At 29.3% G+C, this 19504-nt stretch overlaps 1 protein-coding gene and 1 pseudogene across 1 annotated transcript; one reads left to right on the top strand and one right to left on the bottom strand.

The window, feature by feature from the left end:
* Positions 1–15848: 15848 nt before the first annotated feature.
* Positions 15849–16746, top strand: LOC101262843 (uncharacterized). Its single transcript, XM_004246242.5, has 2 exons — positions 15849–16385; positions 16484–16746. The coding sequence occupies exons 1-2, from the start codon at positions 15983–15985 to the stop codon at positions 16543–16545; spliced, it is 465 nt and encodes a 154-aa protein (XP_004246290.1). The 5' UTR covers positions 15849–15982; the 3' UTR covers positions 16546–16746.
* Positions 16747–17677: 931 nt separating this feature from the next.
* LOC101254934 (GDT1-like protein 3) lies at positions 17678–18642 on the bottom strand (annotated as a pseudogene).
* Positions 18643–19504: the final 862 nt, after the last annotated feature.

The following is a 19504-nucleotide window of genomic DNA, read 5'->3' as shown; positions in this document are numbered from 1 at the left end:
AATGTTAATTAAGTAAAATAAATAAACTAATCCCACTAACCTAAATCAATTAATGGGTCAAGAAAAAAAGTATTAAATAAATTATGGATATGACCCACTAACTATTAACTATATTAATTCTTCACTAAAATTTTTATCAACTAAATACTCTTAGTTTTCGAACAGTTTAAAAATACCCCTTTAAATTTTTCAAAAGGAGTCGAACTAGTCCTAGTTCTCAAAATGACCTAGCGGATCGTTACATTGTTAAATCATCAAAACTTCATATCATGTTCAAACTAACATTTAGTCATGGAAATAGAGACAACTACACTTCTTTCCTGCTATGAAAATCTAAATACTTTGATTCCTTTCTCATATTACTTTGACCACTTTCTCATATTACTTTGATTACTTTTACGTTTACTAACCACTTAAGAAATCATAAATAACAATTAATATTTTTTACTAATTTCGTCCATACACCTCTTCACTAAATGTCTTTCAAGGAAAAAAAAAGAACATTGGAGAAATTCTTTTGGAATTAATTTAACAATATTCATGCACGTGGTCAATACGGTTTACAACTTTGAAAAGAAGAGAAAAGACATAAAGTCATCAATGAAGTTGTCTTGATTTTTTAAAAAGACACCTTAACTTTGCAACCGTTCTATTACCCCACTAAACAATTTTGATTACATATAATTACATCATTTTTCATCCATTTGACATAGAGAGTGGTGTGCACTCTCTCAAAGAGAGTGAGCAGCCTTAAATAACTTATATAATTTTATTTTTACAAGTATTTTATTATAAAATATATTTTCTTATTTTTTTTATATTAACTTTTTTCCTTTTTATATTTTCTCTTTCATTCTTCTTTCTTTCAAAAATTCACTGTCATCTTCACTCATTGAAGCTTCTTACTTTCAATGTCACCATTTTTATCACAACTTCACATTCCTTCTTTTGTTTTATTACTATTAATTTTACTATCTTTAGTTTTAAAATTTTATCTAAATATTTTCTTACATTTCGAACAATTCGATAAACCCATTAGATTTCAAGATGATTAGGAAGTATCATATAGTTTTTTTATTCGATTTCAATTAAGTTTTTACAGTTTTTGAGAAATTAATTGATTCTTTTAAAATGATCATATCTAATATATTTGAAAAATAAGTAGTTGATGGAACCTTCAAAATTTTAAATTTTCTTTAAAAAATAATTAATTTTGTTATCAATATTCAATAAAGTCTAAATAATAGTATGAATTTTATAAATAATTTGACCGGAGAAGAAGAAGAAAATGAAAAGAAAAAAAATGGAAGTGAGTTTCAATTTGATATGGGGGTGGAAGGTGAAGAAAAGAAAACGGAAATGAATTGATGAATCACTTGAAAGTGGAGATGGACCATGAAATGAAATTTAAGATATATCCAAATTAAAATTTGAAAAGTAAGAGAGAGAAAAATAAAGAAAGAAAAAAGATAAATGAAAAAATATATATATATTTTTAATTAAATTAACACGTGTCAGGTAATGATTGGGGTGTGAACTCACTTGCTTCTTAATATTTGGTGCTGATCGAAAAATGGTATAATAATATATGTTCAAAATTATTTAATGGGGTAATAGACAGTTGTAAAGTTAAGATGTCTTTATGAAAGTCCGAAACAACTTCAATTTTAACTTCTTTTCTCTTGAAAAGAATTAGTTTTAAGGACAACATAAAAATAATAATAATAAATTGAATATATCTTGATTTTACAAATTGATAAATGAATAACTTCAGTACTATGAAAAAATAATATAAATTGTGACGAATATTTTTAGTATTCTTGATAATTAATTTAGGTCTTACAAGCTAAATAATATAACATCGTTTTGTTGTAATATGAATTTATTAGTGCTCATTTATAAATTAAAGGCAACATTGAAAAATAAAGATAATCAACAAATAAAAATCAATTAAGTTGATAGTACTGTTTTGTTGTAATATGAATTTATTAGTGCTTATTTATAAATTAAGGCAACATTGAAAAATAAAGATAATCAACAAATAAAAATCAATTAAGTTGATAGTACTATAAACAAGCGTTGACAAATAATTTTTAATATACTGATAGGGGCATTTTCTTGTCCAATGAGTTTCACATAAATTGAGATCCAATGTGATCATTTGACACTATATAGAGATTTTACTAGTAAGAAGATTAAAATAGCTTTATTTAAAATCGTTATAATTTCCTTTCTTTTATATTAATTGATTTTTTGATCTTTTTTAGTGTTAAAAATAATTGAATTATTTAAAATTCAAGATAAATGTTTGGAATTTTTCATATTTTCTCTTTCTTTTAATGAGGTTTGATATTTTTTAAGAGATAAATTGCATTATTTATAAAATTATATTTTTATGATTTCATAAAAAAACAAAAGTGAAAAGTATGATTCAAATTATGTACATAAATGTTTTTATTTAGATATTACTTTGAAGAACACAAACATAAAAGAGAGAAATCAGTACTCATTCAAAAATATATAATGCTGTTTTACCAAATTTAGCGGAATATAATTTGTTTTTATTTAATATAGTAAAGTAATACTAATATTCTAATCAGTCTTTGCTGGAAATTGAAACGCTTTCTCATTAGAAAAAAGAATATTGAAAAATGCAAATATTTTCGACAATAATTGAGAATGTAAGAACTGGCATATGTTATGCATTATAATCCTATTTTTTCAAATTATGGGTGTATTAAGAATTTGAAGTGTATTAGTTTATATTGTAACCTCGAGTTATAGATGACAATTATGAGTTCATAATCAAATATCAATTAATATTTCACAAATTTGTAAATATATTTTTATAGAAGCAAATGTCATTTAAATATAGAGGAGCTCCAACATTTTTTGATTTTTTCTTATATTATCTGTTGAGCGGAGCTCGCTAGTCTAATAAGGATTATTTTAGGTGTGAAAATATTTGCTCTTTATTTGCAAATGTTCTTATTTTAGAGATTAAATTTTGATGCAAGTAAATTTTATTTCCAATCGAGCTTACACCTAGGGATGTTCATGGTTATGATTAAAAAAATTAAACTGAACTGTAATTCAAATTAAATCAATTAAAAAAATTGATATTTGGTTTGATTTGGTTAGGTTGGCTTTTAAATTTTGAAAATCGATACAGTATATTTAATGTAATATATAATGAATACATAGAAAATAAGATGTTCGATAATTTTATTTTTATTTTTTAAAAGTTTGAAAAAGTAGTTATACACAAATTTTATTCATATATACCTTCATGAAATAAAAAAGAATATTTTTAATAGGGATAATCGTATAGAATGACAAGCTAATAATATAAAATAAATATAGTAGCTACCGTTTGATATATTTGTGTTTCACAGCAAGCTGTTTGTCAGTCCCTCTCTCCCTCATATTCTCGATCTCCACTCTCCTTCTCTCGCTCGCTTCTTTCGCTCACCTCTCTCGCTTTATACAATAGAAAAGTATAAATTGTGTTTCTAATTGTATAAAGCGAGAGAAAATTGTATATACACATGCAGATACATATATCTCTGTCTTATACACTTATAATTATACAATGAAAGTACTTCCCTGCCCAAGTCCCTTTTGTCTTTCTCTCTTTCTCGTTTTATACAAATTCCAATTGTATATAATCTCTCTTTCTCGTTTTATACAATTCGATTCAATTGAATATTCCCTATCCAAGTCTCTTTTGTCTTTCTCCTTTTCTCGTTTTATACAAATACAAATTGTATATAATCGTCCTATACACTTGTAATTAACAATTTGTTTTATATACTTCGTTTTATACAATTTTTTGCTCAAGTCTCTTTCTCTTTCTTGTTTTATACACTTCGTTTTATATAATTCGCTTCAATTGTATATATGTTTGCTATGGAGCGCAATTATACAAATTTTGGTATAACATACAAATATAAATTTTATGTTTATCATATGTGAAAGTTGCCCTTTTTAATATCTCTCGATTCAAAAAGAAAAATTACCAAAATGCAAATGCAAGAAAATACAATAATAAAAAATAAGATACTGAGACAACCATACACGTTAAAAACTGAGAAACTACACAACCACTATTTAGGATGAGAGGAAATGAGAGACTAACACCCTCTCTCTTCCGCATAAAATGTGACAGTACTTGCAATATATTAGTGCAATAAATCAGAATAGATGCATGAAGAAAAGAGGAAGAAGAAGAGATGAAGATGAAGAAGAAGAAAGAGTTCAGAACAGAGAGTTGTAAAATTGTATTGATATGAGAATGTGTTCCATGCCTTATTTACATCCATATGTATATATACACAATAAGTAATACTCTAACTACTTTAACTAACTCTTAACTAATTAGTCATCTAGTTTGTTACAAATTACATGTATGCCACATTGTTCAAGTGATGCCTTCTTTAATACTCCCCCTCAAGTTTGAAGGTATGAACAAGTTTATTACACCAAACTTGGATAACAAATATTCATGTTGAGATTTTCCTAAACCTTTAGTTAACATATAATCTTCCTGTTCCTTTGTATGTAGATACTTTGTTTCAACTAATCCTTGTTGAATTTTCTCATGTATGAAATGGTAATCCAACTCAATGTGTTTTGATCTTTCATGTAATACCGGATTGGCAGCAATTTGTATTGCTGACTTACTATCACTGTAAACACTGACTGGATTTTGAATCTTAGCTCCAAGTTCTTTAAACAACTTAACTATCCATGTAGTCTCAGCTATTGCACTGGCCATACTTCTATACTCAGCTTCAGCTGAGCTTCTAGATATTGTGGCCTGTTTCTTTGATTTCCAAGAGATCAATGATTCTCCCATCTTTACCATAAAACCTGAAACTGACCTTCTTGTGTGTAAACAAGCTCCCCAATCTGCATCACAATAAACCTTTAACTGTTTGGAGCTTTTGCTAGATATCAGTACTCCTTGTCCTGCTTGACTCTTTATGTATCTCACAACTCTGAGTGCAGCATTTAAATGAGATTGCTTTGGTTGATGAAGAAATTGACTCAGTGTTTGAGTAGCAAATGCAATATTTGGTCTTGTAACATTAAGATACAATAACTTGCCTACTAGTCTTCTGTATATAGTTGCATCTTCCAGTAGTTTATCTTCTTGTTCTTTACCATTCACATCATCATATTCCTTAGTTGTTAATCTAACATATGGATCCAGTGGTGTAGAAACTGGTTTGGCGGCACCAAGTCCTACTTCAGAAATTATTTCTAAAGTATATTTTCTTTGATGCATTACAATACCTTCTTGTGACTGGCCAATTCAATCCCAAGGAAGTATCTTAGATCTCCTAAATCTTTCATCTTGAAAGTATTCATCAGTATTCCTTTTGTATCCTTTATCAACCTCAGATCATTTCGTGTAATCATCATATCAACTACGTACACTAAGATTATCACTAAGGATTTGTCAGTCCTTTTTATAAACAATGAGTAATCTGGATGACTTTGAACAAAACCAAGATTGAGTAGTGCCTCAGTGAATTTACATTCCACTGTCTAGGTGCCTGTTTCAAACCATATAAGGATTTGATGAGCTTACATACTGGTTTCTCCCCCTGCACATTAAAGCTTTTGGGAGTTTGAAAGCCTTGAGGAAGAGTCATGTAAACTTCTTCTAACAGATCACCTTGCAGAAATTCATTTGAAACATTCATTTGATGAACATGCCATTTCTCAGTAGCAGCAAGTGCTAATACACTTCTGACAGTAACCATCTTTACTACTGGAGAAAAGGTTTCTTGATAATCAATGCCTTCTCTTTGATTGAAACCTTTTGCAGCTAATCGAGCTTTAAATCTATCTACTTCACCCGAGGCTAAATACTTGATTTTAAACACCCATTTACACCCAATAGCCTTCTTGCCTAGTGGTAATGGAACAATAGTCCAAGTGTTGTTAGCATCCAACGCTGAAATTTTAGATGTCATAGCATCTACCCATCTCTGATCAGAGCATGCTTCTTCAAATGTTGATGGTTAAACATCATTACCAAAATTAGATAAGAATGCCTGATATGATGTATGTAGATGATCATAAGCAACATATTTGTCAATAGAGTAAGTTGGCTTATTACTAGACTTGAGACTTGCAACTGCTACATAATCTTTCATCCATAAAGGGGCTTTACTACTTCTAGTGTACCTTCTTTGTTCAGGAATTGAACCATCTACTGTGGATGTACCAGTTTAAACTTCAGCTAGAGGTGAATTTGTAGGATCAGAAGCAATATCTGATGAGAAGGTAGTAGGAAATAATTTTCAAGCTGTAGAAGTTGGAATTGCAAAGGGAAATGTGGATTCTCTGAACAAGACATCTCTGCTAAGGAAAAAATACTTGTTCTTCAGAACATAAAGTATATATCCTTTAGTATTTTCACTATAACCCATATGAACAGCAGCTACACTTCTTGGTTGAAACTTATCCTGAATATACATATTCTTAGCAAAACACAAGCAACCTAATACTCTTAAATGTTGAAGTGAAGGTTGTTTCTTGTGGAACATTTCATAAGGTGATTTACCTTGTAATACTGGTGTAGGAAGCCTATTAATAATATATGCAGCACTCAGTATACAATGCCCCCAAAATTTGATTGAAATGTGACCTTGAAACTTTACTGCTCTAGCTATCTCCAAGATATGTTTATGTTTTCTTTCAGCTATGCCATTCTGCTGAGGTGTATGAATACAAGTTCTTTGATGAACAATCCCTCTACTGACAAAAAGCTTGTTACATTCAACATTTACAAATTCTGATCCATTATCAGTTCTAATGATCTGTACTTTAGACTGAAACTGAGTTTGAACTAGAACAAAGAAGTTTTGTAGCACAACACACACATCACTTTTCAACTTGATTAGAAATAGTCACAACATTCTTGTACAATCATCAACAATTGTTACAAAGAATCTATTCCCATCATGTGTAGTAGTATTGAATGGCCTCCATACATCAATATGTAACAGTTGGAAAGCATAAGTAGACATTGAGGTACTATGAACAAATGGTAGTCTATGTTGTTTAGCTAGTGGACAAATTGTACAAGTGTGTACTTCCTTGGAACACTGAGTGACAGGAAAGTGAAAGACTTGTGTTAAGATACTAGATGAGGTGTGGCCTAGCCTTTGATGCCACAGTAGAACTCTTGAATCAGATATGGATGGAGGTATGGATGGAAGATTTTGAGTTTGTGTTTCTGTATTCTCTTCTGCTGTGAAACACTGCTCATGTTTGCCTCTACTGACCTTGTGAATAGGTAAATGATAGAGACCTGCACTTTCTCTACCAATCCCTCTCATCTGCCCATTGTAAAGGTCTTGAAATATAACAAAGTCAGGAAAGAAGGAAACAACACAGTTCAGATCTCTTGTCATCTTTGAGACTGACAACAGATTAAACTTGAAAACAGGAATTAGTAGAACATTTTCTATTGTGTCTTGTGAATTCAGATGACAAGATCCTGTATGAGTAACCTTGACATTATCTCCATTTGGCAAATATACTCTTCTAGGCTTATCCGATAAAACTTGTTGTTGGTAATCAAGTATAGTAGGCAAAGATGTCATATGATTAGTAGCACCTGAATCTATGATCCACCCCTGTTGTCTATCCCCAACTATAAGTGCAATATCATTACCTGTTGAAGATGAATAATCTTGGACTAGATTAGCATTTCCAGCACTGTTAGACTGTGAACTTGATCCTTCTGTTCCTCCTTTAGCATTTGTATGCCCAAGAATTTGTAGTATCTGACTGTATTGATCCTGAATGACACTCATTCCTCTATTATAATCACTATGAGTTACTCTGCCATTGTAACCTTGGCTATAAGAATTGTTACTTGAATTTTCTTCTTTATTAGAGTTAAACTCTTCTTGATCATTACTGACAGCATTATAAGTTGTATGAAGCTGTCTTTTATCATTATGATTTCTTCCTCTCCCATATGATGGTACTTTCTTCCTTCTTTCAAGACCAGGAGGATATCCATGAAGCTGAAAACACACAGCTCGAGTATGTCCTGTTCTATTACAATAGTCACAATACACACTTGGATCATAGCTAGGAACATTAGGAGTTTTATGTTTAGGTAGAGATGTATTTCGAGTAGTAAACATTGCATGTGATTCTACTTGTTCACTACTAACAGATTGTGTGATCCTACGCTGACTCTCTCTCTCAATCAACATGGAATATGCCTTGTTAAGAGAAGGAAGAGGCATCATCATAAGAATCTGGCCTCTTGCTTGATCATATGACTCATTAAGGCCCATAAGAAATTGCAGCAATTTTTTATTGTTCATAAATGTACTGTGATCTCTTGAACCAGGACAGCCACAACTAGATATAGGAACCAAGCTATCATACTCTACCCATAGCTCTCTCAATCGAGAAAAATATACTGAAATTGTACTCATACCTTGACTGATAATTGCAATTTCTTTGTGTAATTGGTAAATTCGACTTCCATCCACTTTATCATACCTTTTACTCAATTCCTTCCACACTTCTGCTGCATTTGTTGAGTAAACAATTCCACTAAGTAATTCTTTTGATACACAATTCATTATCCATGACAGAACAATAGCATTACATCGTTCCCACAAATTCTTCAAGTTTTCTCCATATGCTTCCTTCTTGCAAGATCCATCAATGAATCCTAGCTTATTTCTTCCCAAAATGGCTATTCTCATAGCTCTGCTCCACACCGAAAAGTTTTCAGATCCAGATAGCTGAATCGAGACTAACATAACACCTGAATTATCGATGTTATTCAAGAACAATGGGTGATTATGACTTAGTTTTTCTGGTAATTCATTATCAACAGCTGTCATTGTTGCTTCAACTTTTCCAGTTCGAACTTACGCAATTTTGATTCTACTGCGATTGCTCTGATACCATGTGCAGTAAATCAGAATAGATGCATGAAGAAAAGAGGAAGAAGAAGAGATGAAGATGAAGAAGAAGAAAGAGTTCAGATCAGAGAGTTGTAAAATTGTATTGATATGAGAATGTGTTCCATGCCTTATTTACATCCATATGTATATATACACAATAAGTAATATACTCTAACTATTTTAACTAACTCTTAACTAATTAGTCATCTAGTTTGTTACAAATTACATGTATGCCACATTGTTCAAGTGATGCCTTCTTTAATAATATCAAAATAATTTAATTTAACGCATGTTGATGCCGGTTAAATAAAAGTTATATAAATAATATATTATTTTAGTATGTTATATAGGAGTAATAAATTATATATCTTATTATCAACTTACAAATCCCACTTACTATAAACAATTTTATGCCAACGGAACAAGATTGCTTATTTTTTCAAGTTATTATACATAAATTATCCATTAATTATATACATATTAATCTAAGTGCATGTTGCATGAATCGGTCTCTACAGAGCTTATCCAAGCATGAGTTGTTAGTATATAAAAATTAAATGCTAACAAAGAAAATATACTTATTTTAAAATTTAAAATTATATATTGATTATGTACAATTATACACATATTAGTCAAATGCATTTTACATGAATTGGTCTCTATACAGCAAAAATTTATCGTGGTAGAGGATCAGTGGTCTATTTATATACTTTTCTATTTTAAAGCAAGAATTTTCTACAACTAATAAGAGAGAGAAAATATATTTACATAGAAATTGAGTTAAAAAGATATAAAAAATGCAAGAAAAATTATGTGTGTTTGCTATTTTTTAATCATTATTAATAGAGTAACTTTCACATATAGCAAACAAAAAATTCATATTTGTATGCTATAGCAAAGTTTGTATAATTGTGCTCCATAGCAAACATAAAACTGTATAATTCGCTATACATATACAATTGTATAATTCGCTGTCCTAAATTATATAATTCGCTATACATATACAATTGTATAATTTGCTGGCCTAAATTGTATAATTCGCTGGCCTATTTCGTTGCAATTGTATAATTCGATATCCTATTTCACTGCAATTGTATAATGCACAATTGTATGATTCGCTGTCTATTTCGCTGCAATATTTTTATAAAATTTGCTTTGCATACAATTGAATCGAATTAAAATGTATGTATATTGCATAATTATAAGTGTATAGCAAGAAGATATATAGTTTTCTCTTGCTTTATACAAAAATAGAAACACAATATATACACTTCTGTTGTATAAAGCTAGAAAAAATTGTATTTCACTGCAATTGTATAATTCGCAATTGTATAATTCGTTGGCCTTTTTCTCTGCAATATTTGTATAAAATTTGCATTGTCTACAATTGAATTGAAGTAAAATGTTTGTAAATTGTATAATTAAGTGTATAACACGAAGATATATGTTTTTGCTTGTGTATATATACAATTTTTCTCTCGCTTTATACAAAACAGAAACAGAATTATACACTTCTGTGTATAAAGCGAGAGAGATGAACAGAGGAAGAGAGGCAAGCGAGAATGAGAGAGTGGCGAGCGAGATTTTTGGGAGAGAGGCGCCTGGCAAACTTTGGCTAACGTTTGCTATGGAGCACAATTAAATCAAACCCTAGCTACTCCATTTATTTTAGGTTATTAGTTTGCTATTATATACAATTTTCCCTTATTAATATGACAATAATTTCTGAGATTATATATGATATATTATTATTGTTGTAGTTTTATGTTGGTTTGACAATTTATTTTGATATGATATTTTTTTTTGTGTATTCATGTCGTGTTTTTATTTTTAAAAAATAAAATTTCATAATTATTGTGATTTTAAAATGTAGTCATTTTATTTTAATTGTTAAGATTTAAAATGTTGAGTGTTAGATTATTTTTAAATTAGAATTTTTTGTAGGAAAGTAAAAAAAAAGTTAATTATATTATTATTGTTTGGATGATTGTTTACCACAAAGTATCCCTACTCAAAAGAAATAATTTTTAAAAAGTAAAACTTTATACCTAAACTAAAATAACAAAAAGTAAAATAATATTTGTAATTAATATATATGGTCAAATATAATATAATTCACTGAATAATTATAAAAATATAATAAAAAATAAACGTCGTTCCATAATTTATACTTGTTGAATGCTCATTTAATCAAATAACTTTTTTGAATCTTCTTTGTAATGTTGTTTCTTAAATCAAATCATGGTCTTGTTAATTTTATTAAAAATTAAAATTTTATATTTTGATGTTCAAACTAAATGTGTATTTTTTAAATAAAAAATTAACGTTTTTGTTGATGTTTGAAAAAAGTTGTCATTCTCATTAATGTACGTTGAAAAGAAATAAAAGATTGATTTTTTAAATCTTGATTCTCTTTTTATATCTAGCCATCTTTATTTAAATAAATTATAATTTCACAATTAACAACATAACTTTTTATAGATTGAGTGAAAACCTCCGAGACATTTGACTCAAATTTCAGCGAAATCTCTAAAAAGAAACTTATGATAACTTTCACCATCTTTTAGTTTACCACTTATCTAACTTTAAAACTTGAGATACAAACCCTTAAACTCTTAAAATAAGACATACCCACTCATTCTTAATTTACCACCCACACTCCATGTCTTTCCTTGAAGATATGAGTAATTTTAGACGCTTCAAAAAAGTCGGGATGTTACACAATAATTTTACAACATTTTTTTAAAATTAAAATAAACAAAATGTACTCGTGAGAATATTTTAAATTCTATTTTATTAAAAAAAAATTAATGATCAAATTGTAACTATACTTTTGAAAAACTATTTCTTTGAGTAGTAATACTTTGTTTTAAACAATTATCCCACAATAAGGGATAATGCACAAGTATCCCCTCAATCTATATCCTAAATCTCAGAAACACACTTATATTATACTAAGGTCCTATAACCCCTTGAAATTATTTTATTAATAATTTTCTACCCCTTTTTGGTCTACGTGGCACTAACTATCTTGTGGGTTCAACGCTGGCCACGTAGGCCGAAAAGGTGTAGAAAATTACTTATAAAATATGTTCAGGGGGGTAATAGGACCTTAGTATAGTATAAGTGTGTCTCTGGAATTTCACGCATAGGTTGAAGGGGTACTTGTACATTTTCCCCACAATAAAATATAATTAACTTTTTTTTTATTTCCTTCAAAATTTCTTACTTAAAAATAATGTAACAATCGGCATTTCAAATCGTAACATTTAAAATAAAATGACTACATTTTAAAATCATAATAATTATGAAAGAATTTTTTTTTTAAAAAAAAACACAACATGAATGCACAAAAAAATATATCATATCAAAATAAATTTGTCAAACTAACATACAACTATAACAACAATAATATATTCGATATAATCCCATAAATTAATATAATTTTAATAATGATTACAAAAAAGTAGCAAACACATAATTTTCTTGCATTTTTTATTTAGTTCAACTCAATTATGTGCAAATATATTCTCAATTGTTAGTCGTAGAAAGTTCTTGCTTTAAAGTACAAAAGTACATAAATGATCCACTTATCTATGCCTCAAAAAATAAATTGAGCCTCATACACCTTTTGTTGTTTGAGCCTCTACCATGGAGTAAATTTTTTCTTGACTTTGCATAATTTTTAAGAAATTATAAATAGAATAATATTTTTACTATATCATTCTTTAAATATAATAAATATAATGTCTTAAAAAATGTAATAGATAAATAATTATAATTAACGACAAAATTAAATTAAAAATTAAATGTGACATTGTCTATTAATTTTATAAAATAAAAAAATATTATAAAATATCTCAAAATATTATAATGAACCACTATTATTGAACCAAAAAAAGTATAAGATTGAAACCCTTCATCTCAAATACTTTGAATTTAGATGTTTTTTTAAAAAATATATGTAAGTTCAGATTTAGCCGCTCTATGCATCTGAAGATAATAGATAAATAATAACTACAGAATAAGAGTACAATGAAGTGGACCAATGTAACTTCTTATGTGGATATTAAAATTAAAAATTGAGGTAAAATAATATAATGGAGAAGGGGACCAATGTAACATTTTATCTGAATATTAAGAAGTCAGGAAGAATTAGGGTATAATAGCTCATTGAAGGTGGAGACTGCTTGGCAAGAAATTCGAAAACTAATAAATTTCTTTTGAAGATATTCATATTGTTTGTATAATTATAACCCTATATCTTTAAAAGTGCTATACATAACAACATCTTGTATTTTGTTGGGTTAATTAATTTTTTCCCTAAATTAATAGTAAATGATGTCGTTGTATATATTAATATAATGAGGCTATTTGATATAAAAAGAAGGAAAAATTGGTAAATATATTTTTCCACTTAGTGATTTAAATTAGATATATATCTTCTTAAGAAAATGATGCATATATAACTCTCTGTATCTAATAAACGATGTATATTTATCCTCGTTAATATAACAATATTTATTAAAATTTTAAAAAGCATATATAACTCTCTGTATCTAATAAATGATGTATATTTATCCTCCTTAATATAACAATATTTATTAAATTTTTAAAAATAATATTAACTCTAGTTTTTAATTTCAAAACTGTCATGTGTCCTTAAAAATTAGCTCTATCTATTTTTTTTACCCCTCCGAATTGAGCCAAATGAGAAAAAAAATTCTTCTTCCGGTCAATCATGAAATGAATCTGGATCGAATTCAAACTAAGAAAAAGAGATCAAACTTTTATTAATTGGGTCAAATCTGAATCAGTTATGGAGGGAGAAGGAAAAACTATTGAAAATGACAAATTACCTTCTATATTAAAATAATAAAGCTATATTATACTTTATTTATAGTTTACTGTTATAGTTAATTAATAAATAGCAAATTTGACTTAAAATGCCTAAATAAAATTTATACAATTTTACAAGCATAATTCCCCTCCCCCTCCCTGGTCACGCTTCTCTCCCCGTAGTCTCATTTTTTTTAGCTTTTCTATCATTATCTCAAATTAAACCTTTTATTCAAATCAACTCCTAAGTCAACTTTACCTCCTCAAAGTATCAATAAAATAATATCGTTGCACATCTGATATTGTAATCGTTGAATACTTGTGTCACACAATTATATTTTGAATAACTTTATTTGTATTTGAATACATTTACATTTTTGAATATTTTCTAGTGTATTTAGAGTTAAGTTATTATTATGGAGTGTGCAAATGACTGTAGTAAGATATAGTCATATGAATGTACTGTAAGTTGGACAAGTAAATTTATGTGGAGGATATACCTTTCAAATTCACATGCATATAACCATTGAATATTTATAGTGTGACATGTATTTACTTTGAATATCTTCTATTGTATTAGAATATTTGTACATTTTTAAATACCTTCTAGTGTATTTAAAATTATGTTGTCATTCTGTTTTTTGACGATGACTCGAGTAATTAAATGGTAGTTAAATAAATACTTGTTTACTTTCTAGATTGTTTTTTTGCATAAAATTATTGTGTGTCAATGCATCAAATTGAGTCTTGATATATACTCCAAATTGAGTATTGATCATTTTCAACATATATATGTACACCCATATCGTTATGTATTTCCATAGGCGTGTTATTACCTTCGACAATACATTTGATTTTCATACACTTCTTTGTAAAATCGATTTTCAATTATACCGAAATCAAATCAACTGAATGTGAAGACCAAACATATCCCTTCAACACTATCCCATCAATGCTATATTCTACATAACAATTCTCTTCGCTCCATTTTTCTGAATGCCGGGATCAAAATTGTGATAGTAGCCAAGAAATTGTATTTTTGTTTTAGACGTTAAATGAAGAAAAAAAAGGAACAAATTTTCTATTTTTAAACTGATCAGAATCTCTCAGTTAAAATTTTAAAGTGACAAATTAGTGGATTTTAAGTGCAAAAAAATAGTATTGTCTGTTACACATAACTAATTAATCTCACTTAGTGAGAAATTATTTTGGACGTATTTTTGTATTTAAAAAAAGCGAAATATAGATGGAATTCAACCATCTTTAACCTAAATTGTAGCTATTTCTTTTTAAAATATGATATTTATAGCTATTTTAATATAATAACCTTAAAACTTAGGTATTTTTGTAAGATACACAAAATGGATGAAGTAATTTTTTAAACCACATGATATTTTTAAATGTGAAAAATGATTTTAGAGTTCTTTTAAAAATTTAATATTAACGAAATATATACATAATTTATTAGACAATAATGTTATAATGCATCACTCATTGAGAACAAATTATTTATTAGATGATGAAAATATATATGCATAATTTTTTTAATCAGAAAGGAATCTTTTTTAAAAAAATATTAGAATTTGGATCAAAATTGATCTAAAGTCCTAAACTTTGAGCAGACCTTTTACCACTGCACTGATGGGTTGTTTAAAATTTGGGATTGTTATAGCAAATTATTATTAAAGTTTAAATATATTTTGAATTTTTTTTATTAAAAATTATTTTCTTGTTTATTATATGTGGTTTACTATTCTTTTAGTTAGTCGCAAAAAACTAACATATTTTTATTTTTTGTAATTATTTGATTATAAATATTGATTTTATTTAATACAATAATTTACAGAAAGATGAATTTTTATTTATTTATTTTAAATTAAAAAATTTTAAATTTTATTTTTATTTTTTAAATTTTGTGTCAAATCAAATTACGAAATAATAGTTATCCTTTTGGGGAAAACAGCAGTGTACTCTTTTATCTTTTTATATTAGAAACAGAACCGACTTTTCCAGTAAAAAATATATGGAAGGGAAGAATCCAAGAAAGTTTCACATGTATTTTCCTTATTGGCTACTAAAACACTCAGCACAAAATACGTGGAGGATTTTCCCATATAAAAATGACATATGTCCATCTTCATCACAACTATTTCAATCAATAATCACCATTTTAAACAAACTGAGAAAAAATGGAAGATGATATGAGTGATATTGCAAATTTTGGATTCTCCAACTCTGGAGAAGATCAAGAATTGGAAGAAAAAAGTCAAGAAAATGTTGGAGAAATGAGAAATGGAAAAGAAGGTGGGGTTATTAATAATTTATTTTCCAATTTAATGAGTCCAAGAGCAGGGGAACCTAAAAACAAAGAAAGAAATGATCTTTTTGAGGCTAGTGATAAGGAGAAAAGTGTTGATGATAGTAATGGAAGTGCAGGGATGATTAACAATTTGATCTCCAATATTTTTCATCCAACTAATGAAAATTCTGCAGAGAATCAAGAAATAGAAAAAGTTGAGATGAAGAAAACAGAGGAAGAAAGTGGGAGTGTTTTGGATAATATTATGTCTCACTTGCCAACTCCTCTTGCAGGTATACTTCGATATCCTCATTTTAAATGTTTTTTGATTTTCTCATGTTTTCGTAATTTTTATTTATTTGTAAGTGTTTTTATATGTGATTTTGATCAGATGATGCAGTTCCAGCTACAGATGAGGCTTCAATACTCATTCATTCCATTGTTCATGACTAGTGTATATACATAGACTATAGTTAAATTCACATTGTGTTCACTTCTGCCTGCTGGGCTTATTAGACGGGTGTGTTTTGGTTCGGAGACAAGTTATGTTTATTAGGTTTTCTTATTGATTTGTTGTAATTCATTTGGATGTTTGATTTAATCTGAACCCAACGCCTCGAGTTTTAAGAGGAACAATATATTTAATTTGTCGAATTAGAGTTGTATTTCCTAATGATATTAACATCTTTCACTCGCTATTGTTGATAGATACACACTCTTATTCCTGTTACGAATATTTAAACGATATTATCAAGAGAAAGGTTTAAATTTTCTATTGATCTGAATACACTGTTACGCCTCCAAAAAATGTACTGAAAATTGATTTCGGCGAGCTGCTGCCGGCCAGCCATCCACAGTGTCTGGTCTGCTCTTTTCCGTTTCAGATTTCCCTGCATTGCCAGTAGGTTCAATGGCAAATACCAGAAACTCCAATATCAGCGGGCCTATTGACAAAATTGGGTGGCCTAGCTTGCAAAATGACAAATCTTATAGTGCTTTAGTAGGATCGATAGCACCAAAATCTGAATCGATTCAGTATAAAGAGAGGCCTTCATGGTGTTCCACATGTTAAATGGAATGGAAAGAAGTAGATATTATGAATAGGATTGAAAACCTTCAATTTGCAGTGATTGTCAATTTCACTTATGATATGGCAGACATGGAGGAATTGGGAACGCTTATTCCTCAACAGTGTAATAATCTTAAGGTTGATAATCAAATTGGTATTATTTGAACAAGTATATTACATTAATCTTATATCTAAAAGAGCCTCCAAGGATGGATACTTGTATCTTATGCGCACACTCATGTATGATTCAAGGTTCAAAGTTAATGAAGAAACAACAAAAGCTCTAGCATGGGTATCTTTTCCCAACCTTTTACCTACCTACTTTGATAAAAAAAAATGTCTGCTTTCTTTAGCACCGGCAGTAGGTAAACCAATGCAACTTGACTTGGCCAGGATTAATAAAACTAGACCAAGTTGTGCTATGATAAAATTTTTGGTAGATTTAAAAGACGATTTTCCCAAATCAATTACTATGGTTACACATCTTTTTTTTTTAAAACATAAGAAAACTGCCAATTTTTCTGATTCATGTAAAACATATTCACTATCATTTACACACACACAAAGAAAAATCAAGGTTGTAGTACAAATAATTTGTTTTCCTGTTAAGCCTGGTTATGGAATAACCGAGAAAAGGTTGGAGCAACGCGATTTGTGAAGAATTAGATTGTATGAAGTCAAAATCATAGAGGTGGATAGAAATACGATGACAAGGAAAAGTAGGCCTCCGGTTGTAGCTACTGTTCGTTGTGAGATCTTGGATGCAAGCATGCTTCCACCTATCACTGCCACTGGAGTACATATAGTGTGTCCTATTGTTGCCCCAACAGCAACTCCAATTGCGTTTTTGTGTGTAGCTAGAGCAATTGTTGCCAGAAAGTTCAAGATAAAGGCCTCCAAAAATATGGGTGTAAGGAATCTAGAAAAGGATCGCCTCAAAGCTGCTTTTCCCTGCCCAGCTTCAAGTTTCTCTTCCACTTCCTCTATTTCTTTTTTCTGTGAATCTCCATGCAATGTAGAGAAGTCGAAGACCGAAGAAGAGGATAAACAACTGTAGCGGCACTATTTGTATGCTTCCTTGATATCAGATTTGGCACTATCCTCCCAAGCCCGGTGGAAAGTATAGTCATAACAAACAAGGCACTGGATAAAACTATTGATTTGGGGTGACGCATTAACATCAGAGCTGCTATTATAAATGTCTCATCATCAATCTCGCTGACAAGAATCATTGACAAACTAGCAAATAAGGCATCAAGAGTGCCAAGATTAGAGTCCACATCCAGACCAAAATCAATAGAAACTGGATCGTCACCCCTCACAGCACCAGTCTTAATTTTCTCGACTATAATTTTGCTCCGCCTCCCCAGATCTTTGAACCGTCCACCTGACTCAACAATTTGAGTTTCATCCCCAGCTTCCTGAGCATCAAATATGATTATGTTCCTCTTTATTGTGATGTTTGTAAAATGCAAGGACATCATAAGTCAAGGAGGGGGGGGGGGGGGATACTATGCTCCAGAAACAAATAACACAGAAAAGGAGAGTGAAGTTCATAAAAAAAACTAGGGTACATCAACATGTTTATCAAATTCAAAAGGGGAAAGCAAAAATACTATCCAGTGGAAAAGTTACGGAGACTTGTATGACCCGTTAACACTCATGATGATTACATGATTTTCATTGAGATTTGAGTTCATATGAACCCTCACCCCTACATCAGTGCTCAATACTACTTCCAAAATATACTTTAGCTTATGTTTTTAAAACAACTTTCTTTCTTTGTGTTGAGATAATTGCTCAACACTTGGCTTTAAAAAGCTCTCTTGGAATCAATGTTATCATTTCTTGTTCAAAACTCTTTTGGGAAATCTTAGTTTCCTCTTAACATAAATGTGAAAACATTTATAAACTTTTAAGGAATACTTAGTTTTCTAAAACTTTTGAAATGAACTCAACTTTTACTTTTTGCTTAACTTGAAAATTTTAGTCTTAATCAACTCTTTGGGAATACTTAGTTCCCTTATCTTACTTTGAAGGAAAGACTTCAACTTGTTACTCTTTACTTTAACTTGAAACTTAGAGTATTAAAACGAAGTTAAAACATTTAGTAAAGACTCTTGAAAACCTTTAAGAACTTTGCTTTGACTTACTTCTTAACTTCTAGACTTAACTCATAACTTCTTTGACTTTGCCTTAGCTTTTCTTGAATTGGATGATGGATTCATGGTTATGATTTGTGTTTTTTTAATGATTTCTAGGTGTTTAGAAATCATTTAAAGTAGTTAGATCTTTGAAAGGTGTTAATATACCTTAGAACGACTTAAAAGGGCTAAACTACAA

Source organism: Solanum lycopersicum, chromosome 9 (assembly GCF_036512215.1).
Source record: "Solanum lycopersicum chromosome 9, SLM_r2.1".
Taxonomy (NCBI): domain Eukaryota; kingdom Viridiplantae; phylum Streptophyta; class Magnoliopsida; order Solanales; family Solanaceae; genus Solanum; species Solanum lycopersicum.
This window is presented reverse-complemented; position numbering and strand designations above follow the sequence as displayed.

Coding starts and splice junctions, on each gene's coding strand:
- LOC101262843 (XM_004246242.5), top strand. CDS start 15,983: ATGGAAGATGATATGAGTGATATTGCAAATTTTGGATTCTCCAACTCT. Junction 16,386..16,483: donor CTTGCCAACTCCTCTTGCAG/GTATACTTCGAT, acceptor GATTTTGATCAG/ATGATGCAGTTCCAGCTACA.